This window comes from Mandrillus leucophaeus, unplaced genomic scaffold (genome assembly GCF_000951045.1).
Source record: "Mandrillus leucophaeus isolate KB7577 unplaced genomic scaffold, Mleu.le_1.0 Scaffold143, whole genome shotgun sequence".
Classification (NCBI taxonomy): Eukaryota; Metazoa; Chordata; class Mammalia; order Primates; family Cercopithecidae; genus Mandrillus; species Mandrillus leucophaeus.
The window spans coordinates 2,343,659-2,367,689 of NW_012101399.1; the positions used below are offsets into that span (position 1 = coordinate 2,343,659).

Genomic DNA, 24,031 nt, shown 5'->3' on the forward strand with positions numbered 1-24,031 from the left:
CATCATACCTACTCCTGATTCTCAAATATAGTTGAAAATATCTGGATTGCAATTTAGACTAAGTACATACATATATATATAATCAATAAGTTTAGCATTATAATTCAGTGGTTTGCAGTCATGTTTAAGTGCTTGAGCACCTGAAAATCTTGATATTTGTTGAAAATGTTCATGAAATAATGACATTTTAATTGAATTGAATTAGAAGGAAATTCACCTGCAGAAGTATGACTTTTTATATGTATGCAAGTCTTCACACATAAAAAGTAATGATTCATAATGTATATGTGAGAATTAACATAGATAAGATTTGTCTTGTTTCTTAGATGTTCTTGGTTCATTCATTTTGTCAAATTTAGCAGCACATGCCACTAGGCAAATTGAAGAACCAACAATACTAGAAAAAAGAGGGTAGGGAAGAAAAACTTACAATTCAGAAAAATTTCTTTTTTAACTTGTTTTCCTCAGAGTCTGGAAAAAAGCTGTTATTATTTTATTTTAGTGACAGAACATCTTGGTTGTACTCCCAACAGAATGGTTTCCTAGAAGCATAGTATGAAACCTACTATTTTAGTGTGTGTATCTGCTCAGACACATTTCTGAAAGAGAACACTTCATCTATGTGAGCAAAGAAAAATAGTATAATTGCACTAAATTTTTCACATTATGAAAGCTGAAGGCCTTTAAAATAATTCTCATCATCCAAAACCGATTCTCCATGTAGTGTTCTAATCATTTTGAACATAGTTTACATATTATTCTAATTATTTGATTAACCTTGTCTGTCCTATTGAATCGCCATCCAGCACCTTTTCAATCGCTTTTATTCTTAGTAAAGAAAAATGTGCAAACTTTAATATATCACCAGGGAAAGTCAATGCAAAATACAAGGACCCTGAAAGAGAAAAAAAAAAAAAAAAGACAACATTTAAAAATGTAATATTTTGTGCATGTTATAATCATCATTTCAGAGGAAGGAAGCAATTCTAAAAACAAATTTTCAAAGCTATTTTTACATTAACATTATTTTTTCTAAATGTGCATCCATTATGGTAGAGTTATCTTTTCCTTCCTTAAGCTCAGAATTAAGTCAAAGTTAATTTCCTGGTACGCAATGTGGCTTTATTTTTTTTGTTGTTATTTAAATTGTTTAGCCAAGGTGGGATCAGCGACCATGTATTTATATGTTTCAGAGCACTGTGAGCTGAAATAACAAATTTTGTATAACTTATCTAAGTAAAAATATTTATAATACTTCTCAACAATTATTCTAATGAAGATGTATTGAGTAATTTATTACCATCTTTTATGTTTTAAGAGTTCTGATAGTACAAGTTAAAAAAAAAGGTATAGCCTACTTCTACTCTTTTACTGAAATCAAATAGATGGCATGTGATGATTAACATAAAAAAGAACACATTCAACATAATATATTGCGATAGTGGCAGTCTAATAGAAAAATAGCAACTGTTGATTTACTTTTATTTATTTGTCTTATTTATAATAGATATGTACCAAATGTAAAATTATTTCTAAGAAGATTTTTCTTTAAATACCAAGCATTACAGTAGATGTTGTCTGTATGTGTGTAATTTAGAATAATGATATTGTATAATAATATTAATATGATTGTGGCTAGAAAGAATTGATTTGATCACTTATGTACAGCAAATTAAGAATAAGATCTTAGCATATCCTAGCTACTACATAAACGTAGCAAAGTTATTTCGCTACCTTGAAAAATACAAGTGGACAAAAAAAATTGCCTAATTTCATGGAAAAACTATAATTTTGCCAGTTAATACATGAGATTCTCAAATTCATGAATTTAAAATGTTGAAATAATTATGCTTTTGCTGCCTGAAAATATATTGGATCAAAGTTTCAAGTGGATATCATCAGGGGATTTGGATGGGGAAGAGCAAGAGGGGAAGGAGGAGAGGAGATTTAGTCTAGCCCTATTTCCAGCTGATCCCCACCCGGCAATGCCAAGCTATGGGTTCACCAATTCAATAGGATGAAGTCAATCAAATCCTCTTTTAAGTAATGGTTGAATAAAATAAAATGAGGGGAAGAAAATCAAGTACTCTAAATGATTAAAGGGTATGAATAAGTGAAAAATGTTTGTGAAACTGAGAAGGAAGAAGAATCAGGAAGTGGTTATTTATGGTGCCTCAATATGTAAGGGTAAAAAGAAATTTAATATAATAAGGATAAGCTAAAAGCAAAGAGGAAATGTTGAAGCCCTTTCCCTCTCACTCTCTGATGTATAGAAATTCTAACACTGCTAGATCGTTTTTTCTCCTGGCTATCTCAAGTGAGTTTACCAATTAGAAAGAATATTTGTTTATTGAGAGAGAATAGAAATCTAAGACTCAGATAAACAAAAACTGCCTCTAACAAGGCTTGCATTCTTACAGACTCCAGTAGAATTTATCATCCTCATAGAATCAAGTGGTACAAATTCTCCCCTTCCCCTCCAATCTCTTGCTCTGACTCCATCAACAAGCCAAAGGCTTGTTATCTTTGATAAGCTTGTCACCTGAGGTAACAGTGGGGAAAGTGAGGATAAAGAGGTGAAAGATTACAGTGAGAGGTAAGAAAGGATATATCAACCCTGACTCATAGGCTTCTAACTTGCCTACCTGGTGGATGTAGATGCCTATTACTGAGGGGGGTCAATTCAAGTGGAAGTAAATATCTGGGAAAAGAACAAGGGTTTAATTTTTAATGTTAGTTTATGGTGCCTATGAGACACCCAAGTGGATATGTGAAGCAGACAGTTGAATTCTAGTGGTTGGGTTCTAGTGGATTCTGGCCTGGAAAAATAAATTTGAACTTGTTGGACTGAATTGAAGAGACTGCCAATAGAGAAACAGCAAAGAGAGAAAGAAAAACAGGAATTAGGACTGAGCTTTGAAGAACACCAACCTATAAAGCATGAAAGATAAAAAGACATATTAAACAGGCTGAGAAGGGGGAACCAGAGGTACAAGGAAAAACAGCAGAAAGTGGTAACACAAAAAGTGAGAAAAAGAATAGAATGTTCATCTATGGTGAGTGCTGCCAAAAGGTATAATCAGATAGTTAATCCCGGCCTCCACATTTCTCCACTATATTGATACATGGCTTTTGAACTGCTCTCGCTGCTTCCTCTAGGAAGTAATCTCTAATCGATTACTATTCCTTCTGACAGAGGGTATTTCTAAAATAAGCAACTCTCTCTGTCATTCTTCTGCTCCCATTCTTCAAAGCTCCCTGTGTCTTCAAGGTCCTTAGTAGTTCGTACACCTACCACATGGTTTCAAAGTCCTTAGCAGGTCATCTACCTACCGCATGACCTGGCCCCACCTGCCTCTCCAGCCTCACTGCACTCCTCGCCCCAGTGCATGAGAACCTCCAGCTCTACCAAGTCACCTGTAGCTCCTTAAACAATGGCTTCATGCCTCTGTGCTTGGACAGAAACTCTCCTCTACGTTGGAGATTTGTCTCCCACTTCTGTGCCCAACCAAGGCCTACTCAATTTATATTCCTTCTCTAGGAAACTTTTACACTCCACCACACCCCAATCTCAGTTAATCATGCAGCCTTGCATTTGCTCTAAAACAACATTCTGTAATTAATTTTGTGTCTCTTTCTCTTAATTGTAGGGTATTGTCTTGCCCATCTTTGTATCCAAAAAACAGTGATGCAACATGTTAGATATTCAGCACAGATCTGTTGAGTAAATGACTAAATGAATGAAAACACTAGAATTCTGCTTTGCAATTTTTCTTCTCCAGCTTTCTGCCACGCTGCTTTATTACTCAATTGGAAGATCTAATATTTGGTTAATGCTCAAGAAAACACAGCCTAGCTTCTTTTTTCTCATTTCATTTGAGGATAGTACCTTTTGGACTCTGATTTTCATTTATTGGCTACAAAAGAGAAACATTCAATTTTACTGGACTTCTAATAACTAGCTGCTAAAAGAACATGAATGAAAATGTGAAAGGCTATAAGATGGACTCACAGGATCCTTGGCATATTTCATCTACTGAAAGCAGGGTCTTCTTAAGCCAGGAGTGAGTATTAGTGTTTCACAGCTCATGTTTCAGTTGATGAGGCATGAGATTACAATGATATTAGTCATTTGATTGAGTGCCTTATGCAGATGGTTACTGTAGAGCTTTAGGTTGCCATGATCAAACTGTAGTGTCCAAAAAGATTATAAAATGAATGACCCTTGACCAATCTAATCTAATTTTGAATTGTGAATAAACAAAGGTAGACATGTATTCACCAATTAATTAGACAATATTGAATGAAAATGAAAATCATCCTATTCAGCTCCCCTACCCTGATTTCTAATTATTTTCTTAAGAGTTAATTGTATCTCTCAGTTCATGGGATTCTGCCAGCTTTGGTCCATGTGCAAGTTCTGTCTTATGATATGGTCACAACCCCAAATATTGGTACCATCATTGTCCTCTATTTAAGGTAGTCTTTAGAATTTGTAGGCTAAAAAGTGAGTACCTTTCTATGTGACCCAAGGCATTGAATAAATATATTAATACATCTCTGTACAGACCTTACGTTTAATCAATATTCATTTTAAGTGTCTTCTCCTGTGAAAACATCTATCATTTTCTCAGACTATAAGCCTATACTTTCAGTTAGTTTAAGCTGACACAGTGATTGCTTGAACTATGACACTGTATTATGATACAGTGAGACAACACCAACATTCGTGACACTGGCATCATGCTTCAAAGAAAAGAGAATGGACCCTAGTCTCTCAGGCAACCTGACAGCTCTGGTTCCACTTTCCTGAGTATGATACCAAGTAAAATCATATGTATTTTCTCATAGAAATGAGCCTTCTCCTAAATGTCACATTTCAAAGTTTCCGGCTACTTATTAAGTGGTCACCATTGTTTCCTACATATGTATTATCTTTTAAAAAATATAGTTGCCCTTTTATTTAGTGTGGATTGCTTAAACACAATTACTTCAAAGTGTATTATATTTAAAAGGCTTCTGCTTTCTGCTCTTTAAAAACATTGTGAATATGATAATCATTCTTTAGCCTTTAAAAAAATGTGGACCCTAATGTGTGCAATTTAGCCACAGTTGCAGACTTTAATCATAAATTCTTTTAAAGGGGCACATATATTGCAGATTATGTAGCCGAATGGACCAAGTTCAGAATGAGCATCTAAAACCCTGTATACATTTTAGTCATTACCAGACTGGCAAAAAAAAAAAAAAAAAAGCTTCAGTGATAGCCTCTAGAATGCCATTGAACCATTTTAATGTCCCTCTGTCAATAAAAATATTCCAATGACAAGTCACAGTTATCATCTTTAGATTCAATTTTTATAAATCTTTGTTTAGCCTAAACCTTATATATCAAGATACAGCCCAATCCCAAATGTTAACTAGGCACAAACCTAACAGCATGCCGTCTCCCCAGGCAGAACATGTGTATCAGAAAGTCAGAAGAACATTGCTGCCTAAGAAGTCTCTCTAAGTACGCAAAGGGAGGTATTATCTGCTTTGCAGTTGCTTGCCTTATTAACTACATTTGCTGCAAAAATGCCTTATGATAGTAGGCTCTGGAAACCATAGTCAAAATAAAAACATTGCCTGTGAAAAGGCAACATCTTTCACTTCAAAGTATTTATGTAATATTTAACATCCTTCTGTTGCAGTTCATGATTTAATAATAGTTGCATAAGTAATACATTGATACTCATTTTTCTTCTTCTTCTACCTAAACTTTTGAACCCAGAGAAAGTAGTTTCAACCAAAACAGGCCCAAGTTTATTTGGTTTTTCAGTAGCTGTCCCTGCATCTTTGAAATAAAATAGATGTCTTGATGCAAGTATAATCGGAAGTCAGATCAGAATAATCAAATGATCAAATTACTTAAATTAGACACATACTGAATTGCCTAAAGAAGAAACTGCTCAGTTTGGAAAGGCTTACAGCAGACAGTAACCTTCAATCATTTTCCACCTCTGGAAAAAATATTGAGTCATACTTTGAAGGATAGGTGATCTTAAGGACACTAACAACAAAGATTCGTACAGATTAAGTAACCACTGAAAGAAAATGCTGATTGAGTTTGTGTTCAGAATAAGGAGATTCAGACAGAATCTAAACCATTTTGGGCAACACAATGAAAAAATATGAAAATTACATAATATGAATTTTAATACTAAGAATGTATATAGATAGTGAAAAGGCTAATTGGATGCACTGCATGTAGCCTAGGGCTCTCAAACTCTGGGGACCTTTACCGTTCACATTGATTACTGAAGACTGATCATTAGGGCACAAAATTCATCATCATGTTTAAAATAACCTATTCTACCTAATAGGGGTATTTGGACCATTGTTTGGTAATTAAATACCAAAATGTCTAGTAACTTGTACGTGGTAGGTACTCCATTTATTCAACAAATATCTATTGCACATCCACTATGAGCTAGGCATTTAACAAAAATTAACACATATTTATCATGTGTATAAATGAACATACTTTTTTGATAATTGAAGCAAAACAACATGCATTGATCTAATTAATCATATAATTTGAATCTAAGCTTTATGTCTAGATCACTGAAATATAAGCATATTTTAAATTTAGAATGTATTCATTCACTTATTCATTTTTTCAACAAATATTTATTGAGTGCCTATTTTGCATCAACCATTGTTCTAGTTGTGAAGAGTACAACACTGAACAAAGCAGACGGAGGTCACTTTCTATGTGTAAGTGTACATTCTAGTGAAGAAAAGGGACAATTAAAAAAATCAAGTATGGGCCAGGCGCAGTGGTTCATGCCTCTAAATCTCAGCACTTTGGGAGGCCAAGGCGGGCGGATCGCCTGAAGTCAGGAGTTCAAGACCAGCCTGGCCAACATAGCGAAACCCTGTCTCTACTAAAAATACAAAAATCAGCTGGGCATGGTGGCAGGCGCCCGTAATTCCAGCTACTTGGAGGCTGAGGCAGGAGAATCCCTTGAACCCAGGAGGCGGAGGTTACGGTGCGCCGAGATCATGCCACTGCACTCCAGCCTGGGGGATAGAGCGAGACTCTGTCTCAAAAAAAGAAAAAAAAATAACAAAAAAAAAACAAGCATGTAATATCATACCATGATGATTCGGAGATTAAACTGGTGCTTCGTTAAATAGGGCAGTCAGCGTAGGTTTGTCAGAAAAGTAATGTTTGAGCCATGCAAGTATCTGAGATTAGGACATTCCAGGCAGAGGGAACAGCAAGTGAAAAGTGCTGGTGGCAGAAGCATGTGGTATGTTGGAGGAGCAATAAAAGTCTAGTGTAGTTGGAGTACAGAAAGAATGTATAAGATTGATCAGAAATATAATGGCATAGGTAGTCAAGAGCCAGATCACACAGGGTCTCATGAACCACAGTATGAACTACAGGTTTTATTCTAGGGTCCAGGGGAAGGAGGCCTTTGCTAGATTTTAAGCAAGGGAATGATTCTCATTTACATCTTAAAGGCATTGCCCTAGCTGCAGCATGAACTGACTTGAAGAAAGGCAAGTAGAAATAGGAGAGCAATTCAGAAACTCTGTTATTTCCCTGGTAATTTATACATATGGACTTATCTTTTGCTGTTTTTATATCCTGAGCATCTTAGTATCCTAATTGTGGACTAGCCTCTAGGTTTTTCTATAATCGGGGAAGAGTATTTTTAATTTGTATACATTTTTACTAATTTTTTATACCTTTGTATTCCAATTTATATGCTGGTAATTTTTCTTAATATTATAATAATAATGAGTATTTTGTGATCCAAGTGACTCTGTAATCTATGAGTATGAATGCAAAGTTAAAGTCATCACATTTCTTTCTAAATATTTTATATATTTTTAAATTATATTCTATTACTTTTGATTAGAACTTTACATTTTAAAAGTACTTTTGCCTATTAGGAAAAAATCCTAAATAAGAGTTCATAATTATTTAGGACTAGCATTTTATCAAGAAAAACGTAGGCTTAAACTTCAACTCCTGTGAAGGGGCCCCCAGCTAATACAGTATTTGGATGCATAATGAAAGTATCCTGCATGGTTTGTTGGCATAGGTTCCATTGTACCTTGATATGTGTGTGATGATAATGTAAGCATGCTCCAAATCTGCCTGCCTGATAACTGTCAAGTCTCAGTAGACCTTATGTCAGTGAGAAAGGTATAGAACACCTACTATTCAGAGACACAAAAGTTATCACCCAGTGATTTTAAATTGTAATCAACTATAACCTAACTTACTTAAACAGATTTTATGTTTTCTGCTATGTGCATATATAGCATGGCACTTGAAGATATTTATTTTGAAAACAAGATAGAAGATAATATGTAGGCCGGGTGCGGTGGCTCACTCCTGTAATCCCAGCACTTTGGGAGGCCGAGGCAGGTGGATCACGAGGTCAGGAGATCAAGACCATCCTGGATAACATGGTGAAACCTCGTCTCTACTAAAAATACAAAAAATTAGCTGGGCATGGTGGTGGGCCCGGCGTGCTGGTGGGCGCCTGTAGTCCCAGCTACTAGAGAGACTGAGGGAGGAGAATGGTGTGAACCCGGGAGGCGGAGTTTGCAGTGAGGGGAGACTGTGCCACTGCACTCCAGCCTGGGTGACAGAGTAAGACTCTGTCTCAAAAAAAAAAAAAAAGATAATATGTAAAAATAAAAATATTTTGAATTTAAAGAGTTTATAACTGAGCTTGCTTAAAATAGAAGACTGACAATGTATAAAATGGATGACTAGACTGGGTAAGGATGAATCAGATCTCTGTCACACACTATGTATAATATATACAATCACCAAACAAATTACAATAATAAAAATATTGCCAAATTTCAGGTAATAACTGATAACTCTAATGTTTATCAATAGCTTATTGGTTTCATAAAAATGATATTTCCTCCTAGAAGGAATTCAAAACACCCATTTAAAAAACATATTACATTCCTGTAGTGTCCACTTACTATTATTGAAAGAAAAGTCTACATTTGATTATGCAGCTTAGAAAGTCTTCTAAGATGAAGCCAAGAACAAAACCATTTTGTACACCCAGGCTTAAGAATAATATCAATTGTTTGTCCAGCTCATTCTTGTCTTCCTGCCACCCTTGCAGTCTTTGCTGATTCTTCTCTGCTGGATCCTTTGCTACATGAATTTAGCAAGTTCCTCTGCCTTCCCTGACCTAGTCTGTGCACAGTGTTTTGCACAGAGTAGCTAGTCCACATAGAATGGTTGAGTGAATGAATGGATTAATGAGGACTCCTGTTTGATTTTTCAGCATTTCTTTAATGTCCTTCCAATCAGTAAATTATTCAGTGATTCCTAAGTGTCCAGGGCTCCAACTATGCTCTTTATCATTGGGGAATGCTTCCTTCCTGGGGTGGATGCTCATAGGTTCTTTGTTCCAACTTTATCTGTAGCTATAGTCACTTAATCTCCAACCTGTTTTCTTCACATGGTTTAGTGAAAAACACACAGACCCATGAATCTTGCAATGAGAAATTCAGCCCATTATCACTACCTAAAAAATGCTTTTGAGTCAATGATACATTTAAGTTAAAATACAATTCTGTGTTACTTGACTGATCTGGGATGAGCATGAGAATGACACCGTTAGGGGGAAATCCTCAGTGGAGAAAGGATTTACATGTCCTCTTGTTACAAGTCAGCAGGGAGACCACCTGCTGAAATTCTACTCCTTTTCCAAGTTCCAGCTTAAGCATCACATCCTCCGTGAAAAGCTTTTTGTACCCACCAGGTGTAAGTAGTTATTACTGCTCGGTGATAGCAAAATACATTTTCATGCTAACAAAGCCAAGGTCTGATGACTCTGTTTGATGAATATTTGTTTTTCTCCTTCTATTTTGATATCTGTTGCCAACTGTAATCGTAAGCATCATCTTTGTCTCTGATGTTCAGCCTAGTACCTGGTACCAAGTAGGTGCTCAGCTACACTTATGCAATTCAATTGAATTAAATGAGATCTGTGGTAAACTAAAATGTATATGCCTCGGTGGGGGGAAAAAAAAAAGTGGCAATAATAGCTGCAGACCTCCAAACACCTTTGACCAGAGGACCTTACCTAGGGTTCACTCTCGGAGGGTACTCACAGATCCTGTCCTTTCTTACTTTCTAAAGCTTAATATTTTTGAGATACTGAGAAGCATTTTTATTTCAAGGCAAAATATTCAAACATTTCTACATAAAGTCCTTCATCCCGAGAATTTCAGAATAGCTCACAACTATTTCTGACCACACAGTCCTCTCTCAGAGCAATCAAAACTCACCGGCAATACTGCAGGAAACCAGTGAGGAATGGCTGGTTTGAGGCTGTAAACTAAAATGCCACCATGGGTTTTTGAGTTTAATATTTTAGTGGGCAAACACGTAAGATGAGGAGAAAGAGAGAGATGATTCCCTTCATATAATAAACTCTGCTTGAAAGTCGCTTTTAGACAGACATAAACTCAATCTTAAATCGTTATTTTCAAAGAAACATTATCTTGGTCCAGTGGAATGTCTCCATGCACATAATTCTTTTTCAGTTTGTTTAAACAACTTAGAAATAAACTTTCCTGATCAAAATCATGCAAAAACTATTTACCAAGATTGATAATTTAATCATTTAAAGCAAAATGTCAAACCTAATATTTTTATTTTAAATGATAAAGTACAGTGTTTTGAAACTATTAAAAGTAATATAATACTTGTGCTCTACTACCTAATTTGAACAGATGCAAACATTTAGCATATTTGCTTTTGATCTTAAGAACTAAAACATTACAGATAAAATTAAGGCATTCTCCTACCTTAATCATATTTTCCATCTTCTCTTTCCAAGTTTCAGTGCTCCTATAAATATTTCTATTATATTTATCTTTATTCAAATATGATATTTATTATAGCATGGTATAATATGCATTAAATATTATTTTTAAAGTAAATTTAAAGTAAATTGACCCCAAAATTAATAAGTAAAAGATTGATATAATCATGAAGGGTAAACATTTGGTATGAGTTCTAATTATGAAGAGTTAGTTAATATCAACATGATTTAATTAGTACTTTATTTTTATACTCAATTATAGCAGTATAATCTTTAGCGAACATCAACTGGGAAATAACATGTTACAAAAACACTGAGAATTAATTCCATGATGATTTGTTGCAAGTGCACAAATGTCACCTTATTTTCCTACCTTTAACAAAAATCTATTAAACTTGTTAAATTGAGGATTTGTTGTTTTCGTATACCACCTGTCCTTCATTTTATATACACACACACACAATCACACACACTCACTGCTTATCTCTGAGCTCCCTGAGAGCCAAGGAACAAAGGAAAATACAAAAGATCTTATAACTGACTCGATTATCTAATAAAAGGAAATGTGCCGTATCACCAGGTAGGACTACCTTGTGTTCTCTGAAAATAATTATCATGAGTGTTCTTATAATAAGATAAACAAATATAAGCCAAACAAATAAAAGCCACCTGAACAATATAGCGGCCAATTATTTTCAAACTAGCAGTTTTACCAAAGTACAAAGCTGTAATTCATCTGTTGTTTCTTATCTTTCATGGATAAAATCCAAGGGCATGATGTGAAATTGCAGTTTCGTGGGAAATCTAAACTGTAATGATGTTCATACACATTTACTCCTAAAAGCCTTTTGTCAGGTGAAAGCATAGCAGAGGGCCAGTTGGTAAAACACAAACATGAAACCACCCCAATCATTAAAGTGGGTGTGGGAATCCCGACGCTTGGGAATGTGCTTAAACGTTCAATGTGATAATGACAGAATGGAGCGAGTGGGAATCTAGTCTACCACATTATTCAAAAGTGATTTTTTAGTAACTTTATTGTATTGTTTTTCCTGCCAACTTTTTATTCTGGGGTTTTCACGCTTCCTGACTCTAGTGTGTATAAAGACCCATCCAGTCGGAGCGACCGCACTTCTCCGTGATCACAAAGTTACCCTTGGTTATGGAATATGTTTTCCAGCTTAATGAGCAAGCACATACACATGATGCTAATGAGGAATTTTGCTTCAAGATACTTTTAAAAATGTACATGAGTAAGAAGTATTGCTTGCTTTGATTATTTTAAGATGTAAATGCAGCTACTTCTAAAAAGAAAAAATAATCCTGAGGAAAAGGCCATCGTGATCCGTGACAATGGATGGAGAGTTAAATCCTGCTTCCATCTATCATATGTACTGAAGAGGGACGTGGGAGCAACTTCTGCCTTGGAAGGAGCCTTCTTTGCTCACTAATGCAGTGGGCATTAATAAGTCTCTGCTGCCCGTATGGTTTTGTTTCAGTCATTTTAAATCAACCCTGGAACCAGGCAGAGTACACATTAATAGAAGGCGTTATTCTCCTTCAATTGTAGTTAAGGGTGCTTGCGTGCTATCACTGTTGTGATAGAAGCCTGTTTGCCTCTGTCCCAATAGTGAAGGCAGAAAACTCTCCCTTAGCTTGGCAGCTCCTGTAATAAGTTTCTAGTTTGGAACGTAGTACAGATCAAGAAAAAAGCAGGAAAGGGTAGAGCAGGAAGGACATGGTGGTTAGATTTTTGCCTTGGTGCTTCACTATAATATGCCTTAAGTAGCGAGCCACCAAGTCCTAATGACTCTTCCTTTTCTTCCATATAGTGAATGCCTCCCTCTGGGGCTTTCCTTCCTTGTCCCTATACCTAACAGCAATAGCCTGGGAACTAGTCCCTCTGCCTGCACTCTACTGCTAGCATCATCTTTCTAAAGCACCGCTTTCATCATGTTGACCTGCTCATCACACTGTGCTCAAAAAGCTTTCAGGACTCCCCATTGCCCAGAAGATAAAGGTCACTCCTTGGACTGGAATTGAGGCCCTTTGCAATCTGTCTAGAGTGTTGTGTTCAGTCACATTGGATGAGAAGAGTTCATTCTAATCAGACTGATCTATCTGTGATCCTCCCAGCACACTGTGCACTGTCTTCCTCCATACATTTCCCCAGGCCTTCTCTCCACCACTCTTCTTCATCTAAATCCTACCCTTCTTTCCAGATAGTTCACTTTCCACCTCCTCCTCCCTATCTTATGAACATAAAACGAAAGAGTCATAAGGAAGTTGGAGCAAGGTGCCAGACACAGGGGAACCTCATGATAATTTCATCCCCTTTTTTTGCCACTTCTCCCACAGAAAAAGCTAACTTGCTTTAAGATACTGATTTCTGAATGCCCCTCCAGGTATTATTGCAACAAAATTTGTCACGATGAATCTTATATAGAGTAAATCTGGAAAATCTCTTAGCCTTAGAAGGTGAGAAAGATTATCTAATGTAATTCCGGCTCACCCTGTCTGCACATCAGAATCACCTGTAGCATTTTTGACAACAACGACTACCTAGGCCTCACAGCAGACCTCCTAAATGAGAATCTCTGAGTTGCAACCCAACCATCTGGGTTTTTTAAGTATTCCGCAGAAGATTTTGATCTGCATCTAGAATTTGAAATCCAGGACTTGAAAGCCAGAAGTTAATGCTGGACAATATTTATTTGATTACAACTTCTCAGAAACTTTGTTAAGCAATTGATATGCATTTAGTGACTACAGTCTTGAGTCATTAACTCCATTTTCACAGGTGAGGATTCTTAAGCTTGGGAAAGTGAAGTAGCCCAGTGCCATCCAGCTAGTAAATAAGCCTCATTAAATACAGGTCTATATAATACCAAGTTCCAACCTGTAGTCACATTCTCCATCTGCTTTTATTATAATTAGACATTATTTCAATATGTGGCCATCAGTCTCTTCCCCAGCAATAGTTCCCGCTCTTCAAAATGTGATTCTGTTTTTTGAAAGTTCTGGGACCACCCAGGGCAAGAGTTTCGCAGCTCAGTTTTCCTTTGATTGGCTATTTGTTGTCCTAATCTATTTCTGATCAGTAAGGCCCAGTATTCCCAAGACCTTCCCCATGTAATGGGCCAACTTCTATGTTTTGCATCCTTATAAAGAGATCGGTACTAATGGCAACTAAGCTTTTTCCACATGCAAGGTAAGCCTAGCCACCCTGGAAAACCTGAGTGCAGTCCTGGGTAATGCTTCTGGAGAATGGCATTATTCATTCCTCCTAGATTTCAAAACTAAAAGGATTACCCACTCTAAGTTTGAAAAAGAAACAAAAAAAAGTCACCTGAGACCTGAGTAATGACATGGGAGACTTACTAGCCTTGCCAGTCAATGCTTTTCTACCCGTTGAATAGAGGGCTTAATTTTTCGATGCATTTTCACATCTTTTACCTCATATTTTTCTCTCACAACTCAGTCATTCCTGCACTGCAGTTTCCTTACAGATAAAATACTTATAATCAAGTTCCATCAAAAGGAGTGATGTGAGAGTTAATGAGTAAATGGGCTTAAAGTATCATAAGCATCTTGAATGAAAGGTACACACTGTTTTTACTGTTATTAATATAATGCAGTTCATCCATTACGGATCTGATAGGGAGCACAGACAGCAGCTCTGACCTCATTTACTGGCCAGGCCAGAGAGGGTCTGCATAATGGCCCCAGAGAAAGACACCCTCAAGAGAAACAAAACAACCACAGTCAAGGTCCAAAACAACCCAGAAAGCCAGCCTCACTGCAGTGCAGTTGGGTGCTTTGAAACTAACTGGGAATATTGTGTGGTCAAAATACGGAATGGACACCGAGTCAAGGACCTTGGGAGAGGAATAAGTGACAGCCATGTTTAATAGATGAAACAAAATCTAGTGAAATTAGAGGGCAGCCACAAACCAGACACATGAATAAGTAATTTGCTAGCTGCCAGGTTCTGCATTCTCACACTCTGGCAGATGACAAGGCACTTCTAAATACACAGAGAAGCTTATTTAACTCATTGCAGATCATCCTTGGAAGAGCAATTTCAAGTGAGGCAGGGAATTAAATTAATGTCAAACCCCCCGAAAATATTGATGAGCTAGTTATAAATGTATATGAGTGGTCTTAAATGCTACCTTTTACTGCTATAATTTAGGTTCCTTACTCCATCAAGTGGTCTTTAAAAATTATTTCCTATTTCTCTTCTATCTTATTATTCAGAGAGCTAAGGTTTTCAGTCAATGTTAATTTTCTTTGAAGGATTTTCAGAGGGTAGTATTACCACATATAGACCCCTGAAATTATTATTTTTGAGTAAGGCTGATTCTTTTTCTTTGTAGCCTAGAAGAAAAGAGATCTATGTAATCGCAGTGTCAAAATGTCAAAAGACTGAGATAGGTTGAAAAAAAGAAGAAGAAAAGAAAAGAAAACACAAAAAATCTTAAAGGCATTCGTGCAGTCCTCAGCTTTACAAATCCTTGGCTCACATAAAATACTTGTGACATGCTATAATTAACTAGTTACTCCTCTCGGAATGAATAATAATGCAATTATTTGCCAAAAGCAGTGAAGGGATAGTTTCTGTTTTCAAAAATGTGTGCTTTTCATTTCTGTAGAAAGAAAAACCCTTGATTAATTTACATATGCTGCTAAAGTGACCTGCAGTTTCACCATTACATTATATGATAAATGCTACCTTTTTTCTTTTTTAATCTTTAAAACGTATTTTTAATTATTTATTTATTTAGAGACAGGGACTCACTATTTTGCCCAGGCTGCTCTCAAACTGCTAACCTCAAGTGATCTTTCTCCCTCAGCCGCCTGAGTGGCTGGGACTACAGACATACACCACTGCACGTGGCTCTTCTGTCACCTTTTTATCAGAGCCTTATGTTTTTCAGTGGTTTAATGTAGCAATAAACTGACAAGTTGCTATCATGTTCAAATTATATTGGTGCCTGAAACTGTACCCAAATACCACAAATGAGAAGTAGTAGCCTGCCTGGTGAAAACATTTTCTTGTCCCAGTTGGACTTTGATGCCATCGAGATTACTAACTGCTTGTTCCCTGTTTCCTTTGTCTGTGGAAACACAAATAAAAGGAGGACAGTGAGCCTTAGTTCTTCAAGAACCACCTCTCCTTTGGAGACCCCACATCTGCCAAGTAGCACAAAGTTATCTCTCCTAGATGTTAATATATAACACACAGTTAATATACAACACAATGAATATTTTCAACTCCTTCAACACCATCCGCCATTCTCTCAGTAATTTATTCAACAACCATCTATTGAAGATGTTTGTAATGCACTGTACTAGGTACCAGGATGTCAAAGTTAAGTAAAACACCTTGCCCTTGAGAAGGTTTCAGAAAGGTAGAGGTATAAACAAGTAAACAGGCAAATTACCAATGCAGTAAATGCACCATGAAGGTGAGTGTGAACCCCCCACCCCCAACACACACACATTTTTTCACTCATATAAACACACAAAACCCCCGCTACCCCATGAATGTAAACTTCCCAAAATGCCTCTTTGAAAGTTTTGAAGCAGACACTTGGAAAAAGATTAATGCTAAAACTCTCTAATTTTGTAATTTCAGTAGAGTCCATTGAGCTATACATTTGTGTGTGTGTCTGTGTGTGTGTATTTGTGTATAAATATTCGTTTTCATGTGGATCTTTATATAGCATTTTATTTAAGGATAAAATATTTTGAGCAACTGATGCTTTAGATAGATTAATCTAACGCCCATAAAATTAGTTACTAATTCTAAAACCAGGTTTTAGTTTGCAATGTCTTAAAACTAACATTCACTGATGTATCCCAGTGATACACAAAAAGTCTGGATTGCTTGTTTGAGAAGACAAGGACCAAGAGTCAATATGATTTAGATTCATAAAATCATGATACATATTCCAAGAGCAGACATAGCCTTGTTTTCCAAATCCTACTTACTCAAAGGATTCCTTTAATCAGTGAATGATAGGAATTTGGGTCTGTGATAGGAGTTTGGGTCTGTCTTTCCTTGTACTTTCAGTATGTAGAACAGGGCAGGCTTTGGCATCAGACTGCCTAGATTTTAATTTAGGCTCTTCCATTTGCAAGCTGTGAGATTTCTCCAAGTCTCAATTTTCTTATCTGTAAGATGGGCATAGTAATAGTAACTTTTAGAATAGCAACCTTTCTTTAAGAATGTAAAATTGTTAGTGTATTCATTCATTTCGTTTAGCTATCTATTCAACATGTAGTTATTGAAAGTTTCATGTGTGCAAGGTATTGGGCCCATTGGGGAATGCAAAGATAATTCAATCACTGCAAATAGAGATCAAGATGGACTTGGAGTTTCAGACTGTGGTCCTGGAATCCTGCATGTTTTTCTAATTGAGTAAGCTTAATAGACATAGATACATGGAATACAGTAAATAATGATTATGTAATCAGAGTTTACTGGTCTTTCGGAAACATAGAAATGGTAGGTCCTTGGTAATCCAGTCACAACATTTCCTTTTCCCCAAGCTTCATCGTTTTTGTGTTTTGTTTTGTTTTGTTTTGGTTTGGTTTTGAAACAGAGTCCCATTCTGTTGCCCAGGCTGGAGTGTAATGGCGGGATCTCAGCTCACTGCAACCTCCACCTCTCCCATTCAAGTGATTCTCCTGCCTCAGCCTCTGAGTAGCTGGAATTACAGGTGCCCACCAGCACATCTGGCTAATTTTTGTATTTTTAGTAGAGTCAGTGTTTCACCGTATTGGCCAGGCTGGTCTCGAACTCCTGATCTCAGGCGATCTGCCCACCTTGGCCTCCCAGGGTGCTGGGATTACAGGCATGAGCCACCATGCCTGGCCAGCTTATTGTTTTCAAGCCATTTTAGCAAATCTTTGAATTTTCTTCCACTTATTCACAAAAAGAAAAATATTCTCCATAGATTTCCAATTTCCAATGATTGCTGAGAGCCATATGAAGTATTTTTAAAATGTACTCTTGCATTTATTTAATATATGCAAGTATATAGAGTAGGGAGCAAAGATGGAGGTTAATGATGAGGATATGCAATTGAGAAAAAGACCAATATAATCCATGCTTTCCTGAAGCTTATATCCCAGGGAAACTCACTTCAAGGAATGAATCTATGTTCTCCTCTTGGGCTGAGAATAAAAACATCAACCGTCTATACCTGTTTCTTAGCTATTCCATGAAAGGCTTTATTTGCAGCAACAAGAGCCAGGAATTTCGAGAGGAAACAAATCTTGAAAGGAGGCCTTGAGTGAGCAATGCTAGGAAAGAAAGGGGGAGAGGATGTCAGCAGCAGAAAAGCTGTGGGACTAAAATAAGATTAGTCAAACTGAAAATAAATAAATAAATAAATAAATACACCAACTGGAGAATCTTGTAAAATATTCCACACAATTTTTCAATTTGGTGTTAAAGGTTAAGTGAATTTTTCACTGAAACATTGATTCTAACCAGTCCAGTTCAATCAAATGTTACCTTTCTATCTGTATTAGTCCATTTTCACACTACTGATAAAGACATACCCAAGACTGGGCAATTTACAAAAGAAAGAGGTTTAATGGACTCACAGTTCCAAGTGGGTAGGGAGGCCTCACAATCATGGCAGAAAGTGAAAGGCGTGGCAGCAGACAAGAGAAGAGAGCTTGTGTAGGGAAATTTCCCTTTATGAAACCATCAGATCTCTTGAGACTTATTCACTATCATGAGAACAGCAAGGGAAATACCTGCCCCCATGATTCAATTGTCTCCTACCAGGTCGCTACCACAACACATAGGAATTATGGGAGCTACAATTCAAGATGAAATTTGGGTGGATACACAGCCAAACCATATCACCATATCTATTCCTTTTGCACCATTTTGTCATGCTATCAAATGGGTTTCTGAACTGCCAATTAGTTTTTGTCTATATATATATATATATTTAGAAATGTACTATATATATATTTCTAAATTTCTTTGGAGTTGATTTGGAGATACCTTTAAAGCCCTGATATCTAATTTACCATTTAGGTAGACAAATGGCAGAACATACCTTTCTCTGTGTTTTTCTCCTGCTAAAAAGCAACTTTATAGAAGACCTTGAAGGAGATAATTCCTAGAGTCTAACACAACAACAAACAGTCAGAATCTAAACTGGTTTGAAGGCAAAAGAAGCTACCTTTTTAAAAATGCAAATGTCAACCTCCCCACTCCTTTTTTATTTAATATAATGATTAAGGCTTGGCCTACAAAGCCACTTATCCACATCCACTCTGTAAGAACCAGAAGCTCTTTGAACACATAGGCAGCTCCTGATCTCAGGTCTTCAGATGCCAAGAGTCAACTGAGGTAGCAATGTCATGTTCCAGTAGCTTGTGATCACATGGCAACATCAAAGCTGAGGTAGGAACACCACTCCTCGATGAGTTAAGTGTTTAGAGATGGTTGCCATCTGTTCTAGCTATTTGTTCCTAAATAGGTAAATGTAAAAATAACCAGGCATTCCTACAGCAATTCTCTTACAAAAAAAAAAGTTCATTAGCACATTTTCTGCCAGCATTTTTAAACAGCAATCTAGGTAATTCTGACACAGATGGTCTAAGGGCTACACTCTGAGATGCACTGGTGTGTAGACAAACCCTCTCTCACTCAATCAACAGACTGATCAAGCAGTGATTCCCAGGAATTGAGTCTGGTGCCAGGATGACTACTTAAGAATATAGAATGTTAGAAGCTACCCTAGATTTATTGGAGCCCAGAAATCTGCTTATGAATCTGTATACTTAAAAGTTCTCCAGGAGATTGTAATAACACAGTCTGTGGTATTAGAGAGAAGGGGTTGGGTTTTAGCTTACTAAATCTATGAGTGGGTCCTTATTCCACAATTTACCAGTGTCTAACCTTATGTAATATCTTTGGTCTGTGAAACAGCTATTGTGAGGATTAAATAAAGCAATACATGTTGAGAGTCTAGCATGTAGTAACCTGCTTGCCATTGTATGCCTAGCTCTCAGTAAGATATACAGAAGTAAAAATGTATGCTTCATGACTTTGGGAAACATATAATCTATTTATAAAACAACATAAATATTAATAAAAATGTGAAATATGAGTTTATATTCTAAAGCTGTAACATGGTTGTACACACACACCAAAAAGCACACAAGACCCAATATTCAGAATAATACAATAGAGAAGTATAATGACATAGGAACAATCATGTAAAATTTTCTTTAAAATGTTTAATTCTTCTTTAGGTAACCTAATTCTCATTAAATCACCGAATTTTTATTTAGATTATAGAAAAATATTAACATCATGAGTGGCAATCAACTTGTATTTATTATTTGATTATTTAAAATGAGGGGTAGAAAAATAGCACTGTATACCTGGGAAGGGGTTTCATAGGATATGCCTAAAGGGGCCCAAGACAACCCTGAAATTTTATACAGAAGCGTTGTTTATATGAACATGGATATTTCTGGGGAGAGATCTATAGCTTTCATTTTTCCAAAGGGTTTTGTGGCCCCCCCCAAAATGTTAAGGACAACTGAAGATTACCATTTAGTACATTTTATGTGCATCCTTATTTATGCCAAAGAAATATAACTCCTGATTGCATGCCCAATAATTTACTTGTTTGCTTTCTCTGACCTGTCCTCTGAGTCAGTTTTCCACAAGCTTTAACCAGTCAAATATCCCAAAAAAAGAAGAAAGAGTAAGATTCAATTTAAGAAAACTCTAAGCAGAGTTTCGTGACTACCTCAGCCTATTCCTATTCTGCAGACATCAGCATGGAAATTTATGTACATGTTTTTAAAGTTCCAGGGCAGAGATTAACTCATGATCATTTTTGAGTTTTTCCTTTTCATTTTTTATCCATTGCTCAGTTGTTTGAATTATTTTCTATTAGTTCTGTGTTTCTTTTCTTCTCAGGTAGGAAAGTGAAGGAACTTCCCTGGAAGGATACAATTCAATTTTGCCAACTTGCATTTTGTCAACTTAGCAATTCTTTCATTTGTATTTTATTTATAATGCGGTAACAACACTATTGATATTACATGTTTTTATTTCTCTGGTTTTTTTAGGTGTGTGTGTAATATTGACTGTTCTCAAACCAACTTCAATCCCCTCTGTGCTTCTGATGGGAAATCTTATGATAATGCATGTCAAATCAAAGAAGCATCGTGTCAGAAACAGGAGAAAATTGAAGTCATGTCTTTGGGTCGATGTCAAGGTAATGTTCATACCAAAATTCATTTCGAAGAATGTTTTTAGTCTTTGTGCAAAAATGAAAAGTGAAGAAAACTCCTTATTAGGCAGCTATTCCATTTTCAAAATGCAGTTCTTATTTACAATGGATCGTAGAGTCTACTGTAGCATTTTTGTCAATTATAGGATTTTGAGGGGCTCTCAGCAACCGTCCAGATCTGTCTCTATACAATGGAACTGTATTGTCACAACGCCATAAATACAGAAGCTAATATTCACAAGATAGCAGACAATTTTCTTGCAAAGGGAAAAAAGAAAGTCAAAGACATTTTTAAAACGAATCTAAGAATTTATTAGGCATCCTTGAAACTAAAAGCAAATCACTTCATTTTTATGTATTGATTCAGTACAAATATTTAAAATGCATTTTTAAAAGCAAGAGGTACTAGAATGTTCTATTTTCTTTCTTGTTCAGAAACAAGCATTTTCTTAGTTTTTGATTTGCTACTCCTTTGCCCAATTTTTCTCAGTTATAATTATGAATCTTCTTCTTTTCTCAAACTTTAGAAAGCTCTCTTCATTTTACTATTTGCTCTCAAACAGAAATTGACATTGTAAATCTGTCTTAGTATACAGGTTGCTTAGAACTCCAGTTATAAAAATTCCTTAATTGCAATGAAGATATTGTTGGAGGAAATATGTAAGTTTCATATTAGATATTTAGGAAACAGTTAATCAATGTGTATTGTTAATTTTTTAACACAGATAACACAACTACAACTACTAAGTCTGAAGATGGGCATTATGCAAGAACAGATTATGCAGGTACATAATATTTTCTTCTACAAAATGTGAGCTCTTCTATTAAAAGAGAGTCCTGGGAAATGGTTGTTTACCACTTACTCCAAAGTGAAACTTGCAAGACTTCTAACATGTGCTAGTCTTCTCTTGCCTAGTTCAAGCTTTCATTAGGCAAGAGTAATTTTTTGTTCAAGCAAAGAAGACATACTTTTCTTTGCCAGAGTTAAAGCAATTGTCAAAAATGTCACTAAGACATAATTAGCTTGTTTTGACTGTGCAAATGGTACAAATAACAAAACATTCATCAAATTAATAGCATCAGTGGAAATCAATGCAATTTTTGGCAATATATTGTAATAAATGCAAGTGTTCTTGTTTAAATTTTCGTAAAGGTCAACAATGAAAAGTTTGCTAGTCTCTAAAAAGCTAGAAAGGACAGCTACAAACAGTAATGCAGGTTGTCTTATTTAGATGCAAAGTTAAAAATGTATATATAGTTTTTTTAATAGTAAATTTCCTTAGCTTATTTTGAAACTAAAATGTAGTTTCTCAGACATGCAAAATTATAAAGCACCTTATATAAAAATATAAATCATATTTAGCAATTATTTCACTTTGAAGAATGTCTCTAGCTAATCTAACTTTTCTAGAGTGAGAAATAATTCATGTGTATGCAATTGAAATTTTAACAGATTCTTAAATGTTATAGAAATTTGGGATAAAATATATAAATAATATTATATAGGTTGATAACGATATGTGAAGTTTTTAGGCAGAGCTTTTCATTTCGATATTAAGCAATCATAACTAGATTTATGGCAAATATTCAATCAAAAAGAGTAGTTTCTTATCTTTTAAAATATTTACTACCATCTATTCTTTCTTTCTTTCTGAAATTTTGTTTTCTTTAACAACAGGATAAATGTCTATGACACTGAAAAAAATTAGTTAATATACTTATAGACATCTGAAACCTCTTAGAATTTGGAAATAAAAGATATTTTAAACATTTCCCACATTTTATCTTAATGTTTTTCAATACGTAGATGGAATTTTTATGCGCTATAAGACAGAAATTATCATGGACAATTATACATGGAAAGACATTGGCTCTACTATTATGTAGCCATTCCTAAAGTGTCCAGGAGAGATATTTACAGATGTTCCTTGAAGAGAATAGTTCAGTGGTCTATAAGTTTGGAAGCGCTCATATAAACAAATGGATCTTCTACCCAGAACTTCTCACAGCTCTTTTGTTCATTATAAAATATTTAAGAGACATGCATCTTTTATTTATTTGTTTTACTTTTTGTTTCAAATAAAGGTAAAATACACAAATGTAGGCTCTATAGCATACTGAACCCACAAGTACTCATCATTCAAGTCCAGTAACACCAACCCATGGCTAACCCATCCCTGTCCTCACCCCTATCCTTTTCCTCTATTTTCATAATATGTGGAAGCAAATCCTGGAAATTTCATCATTTCATTCACAAATAGCATGCATCTTAAAAAAAAATCAATAATTTTTTAACAAAATTACAATACTATAATCATATCTAATAAAATTATAAATAGTTCCTTATAATACACAGCTTTTAACAAAGTTGTTTGATAACACATTTTGCAGCATGTTTTGCAGTATTAATGTTTCCAAGAATGTACATTGTGATATGCTGATCCACAGAAATATTTTTAAAAATAATAAAAGATAATAATGAAAAATCAAAGTCGAAGGCTAATTGTATATATTTTAAATTTTAAATGAAAACAAATTTAAATTGTTTATATTTTTATAAACAATTATTATATTTTGATGGTGTTATAAGCCACTGCTACTAACTGCAATTAAAATACCTTTATTCCTACTTTGCAAACTAATTCATTTGGAAAAATCTTCAAAAATGTAGAATTTATGCATACCTTCTTTAGTGAACCATCCGTCTTTGTACGCATTGAAAAATCAAGCCTCTCCCTGAGAATTTTGTTCCTGAAACAAAGAACTCTTCAAGTTGATCTGTGTCACTATACAAATATATATGCATTTATAAAATTGTTCCCATAAATATCATGAGAGATTCTACTGGTCTCTCAAAGTCATTTATATTGCATGTTAACA

The 24,031-nt window shown here is 35.5% G+C and overlaps 1 protein-coding gene across 2 annotated transcripts in view; it reads left to right on the forward strand.

Moving 5' to 3' along the window:
- The window catches only part of TMEFF2 (transmembrane protein with EGF-like and two follistatin-like domains 2), a 257,697-nt gene that overhangs the window by 182,144 nt on the left and 51,522 nt on the right, over positions 1-24,031 (forward strand). For both annotated transcript variants that reach the window (XM_011974207.1, XM_011974206.1), the window contains exons 6-7: positions 20,988-21,136; positions 21,877-21,936. In XM_011974207.1, coding sequence (XP_011829597.1) covers positions 20,988-21,136; positions 21,877-21,936 — 209 coding nt within the window. The remainder of the gene's footprint in view (positions 1-20,987; positions 21,137-21,876; positions 21,937-24,031) is intronic.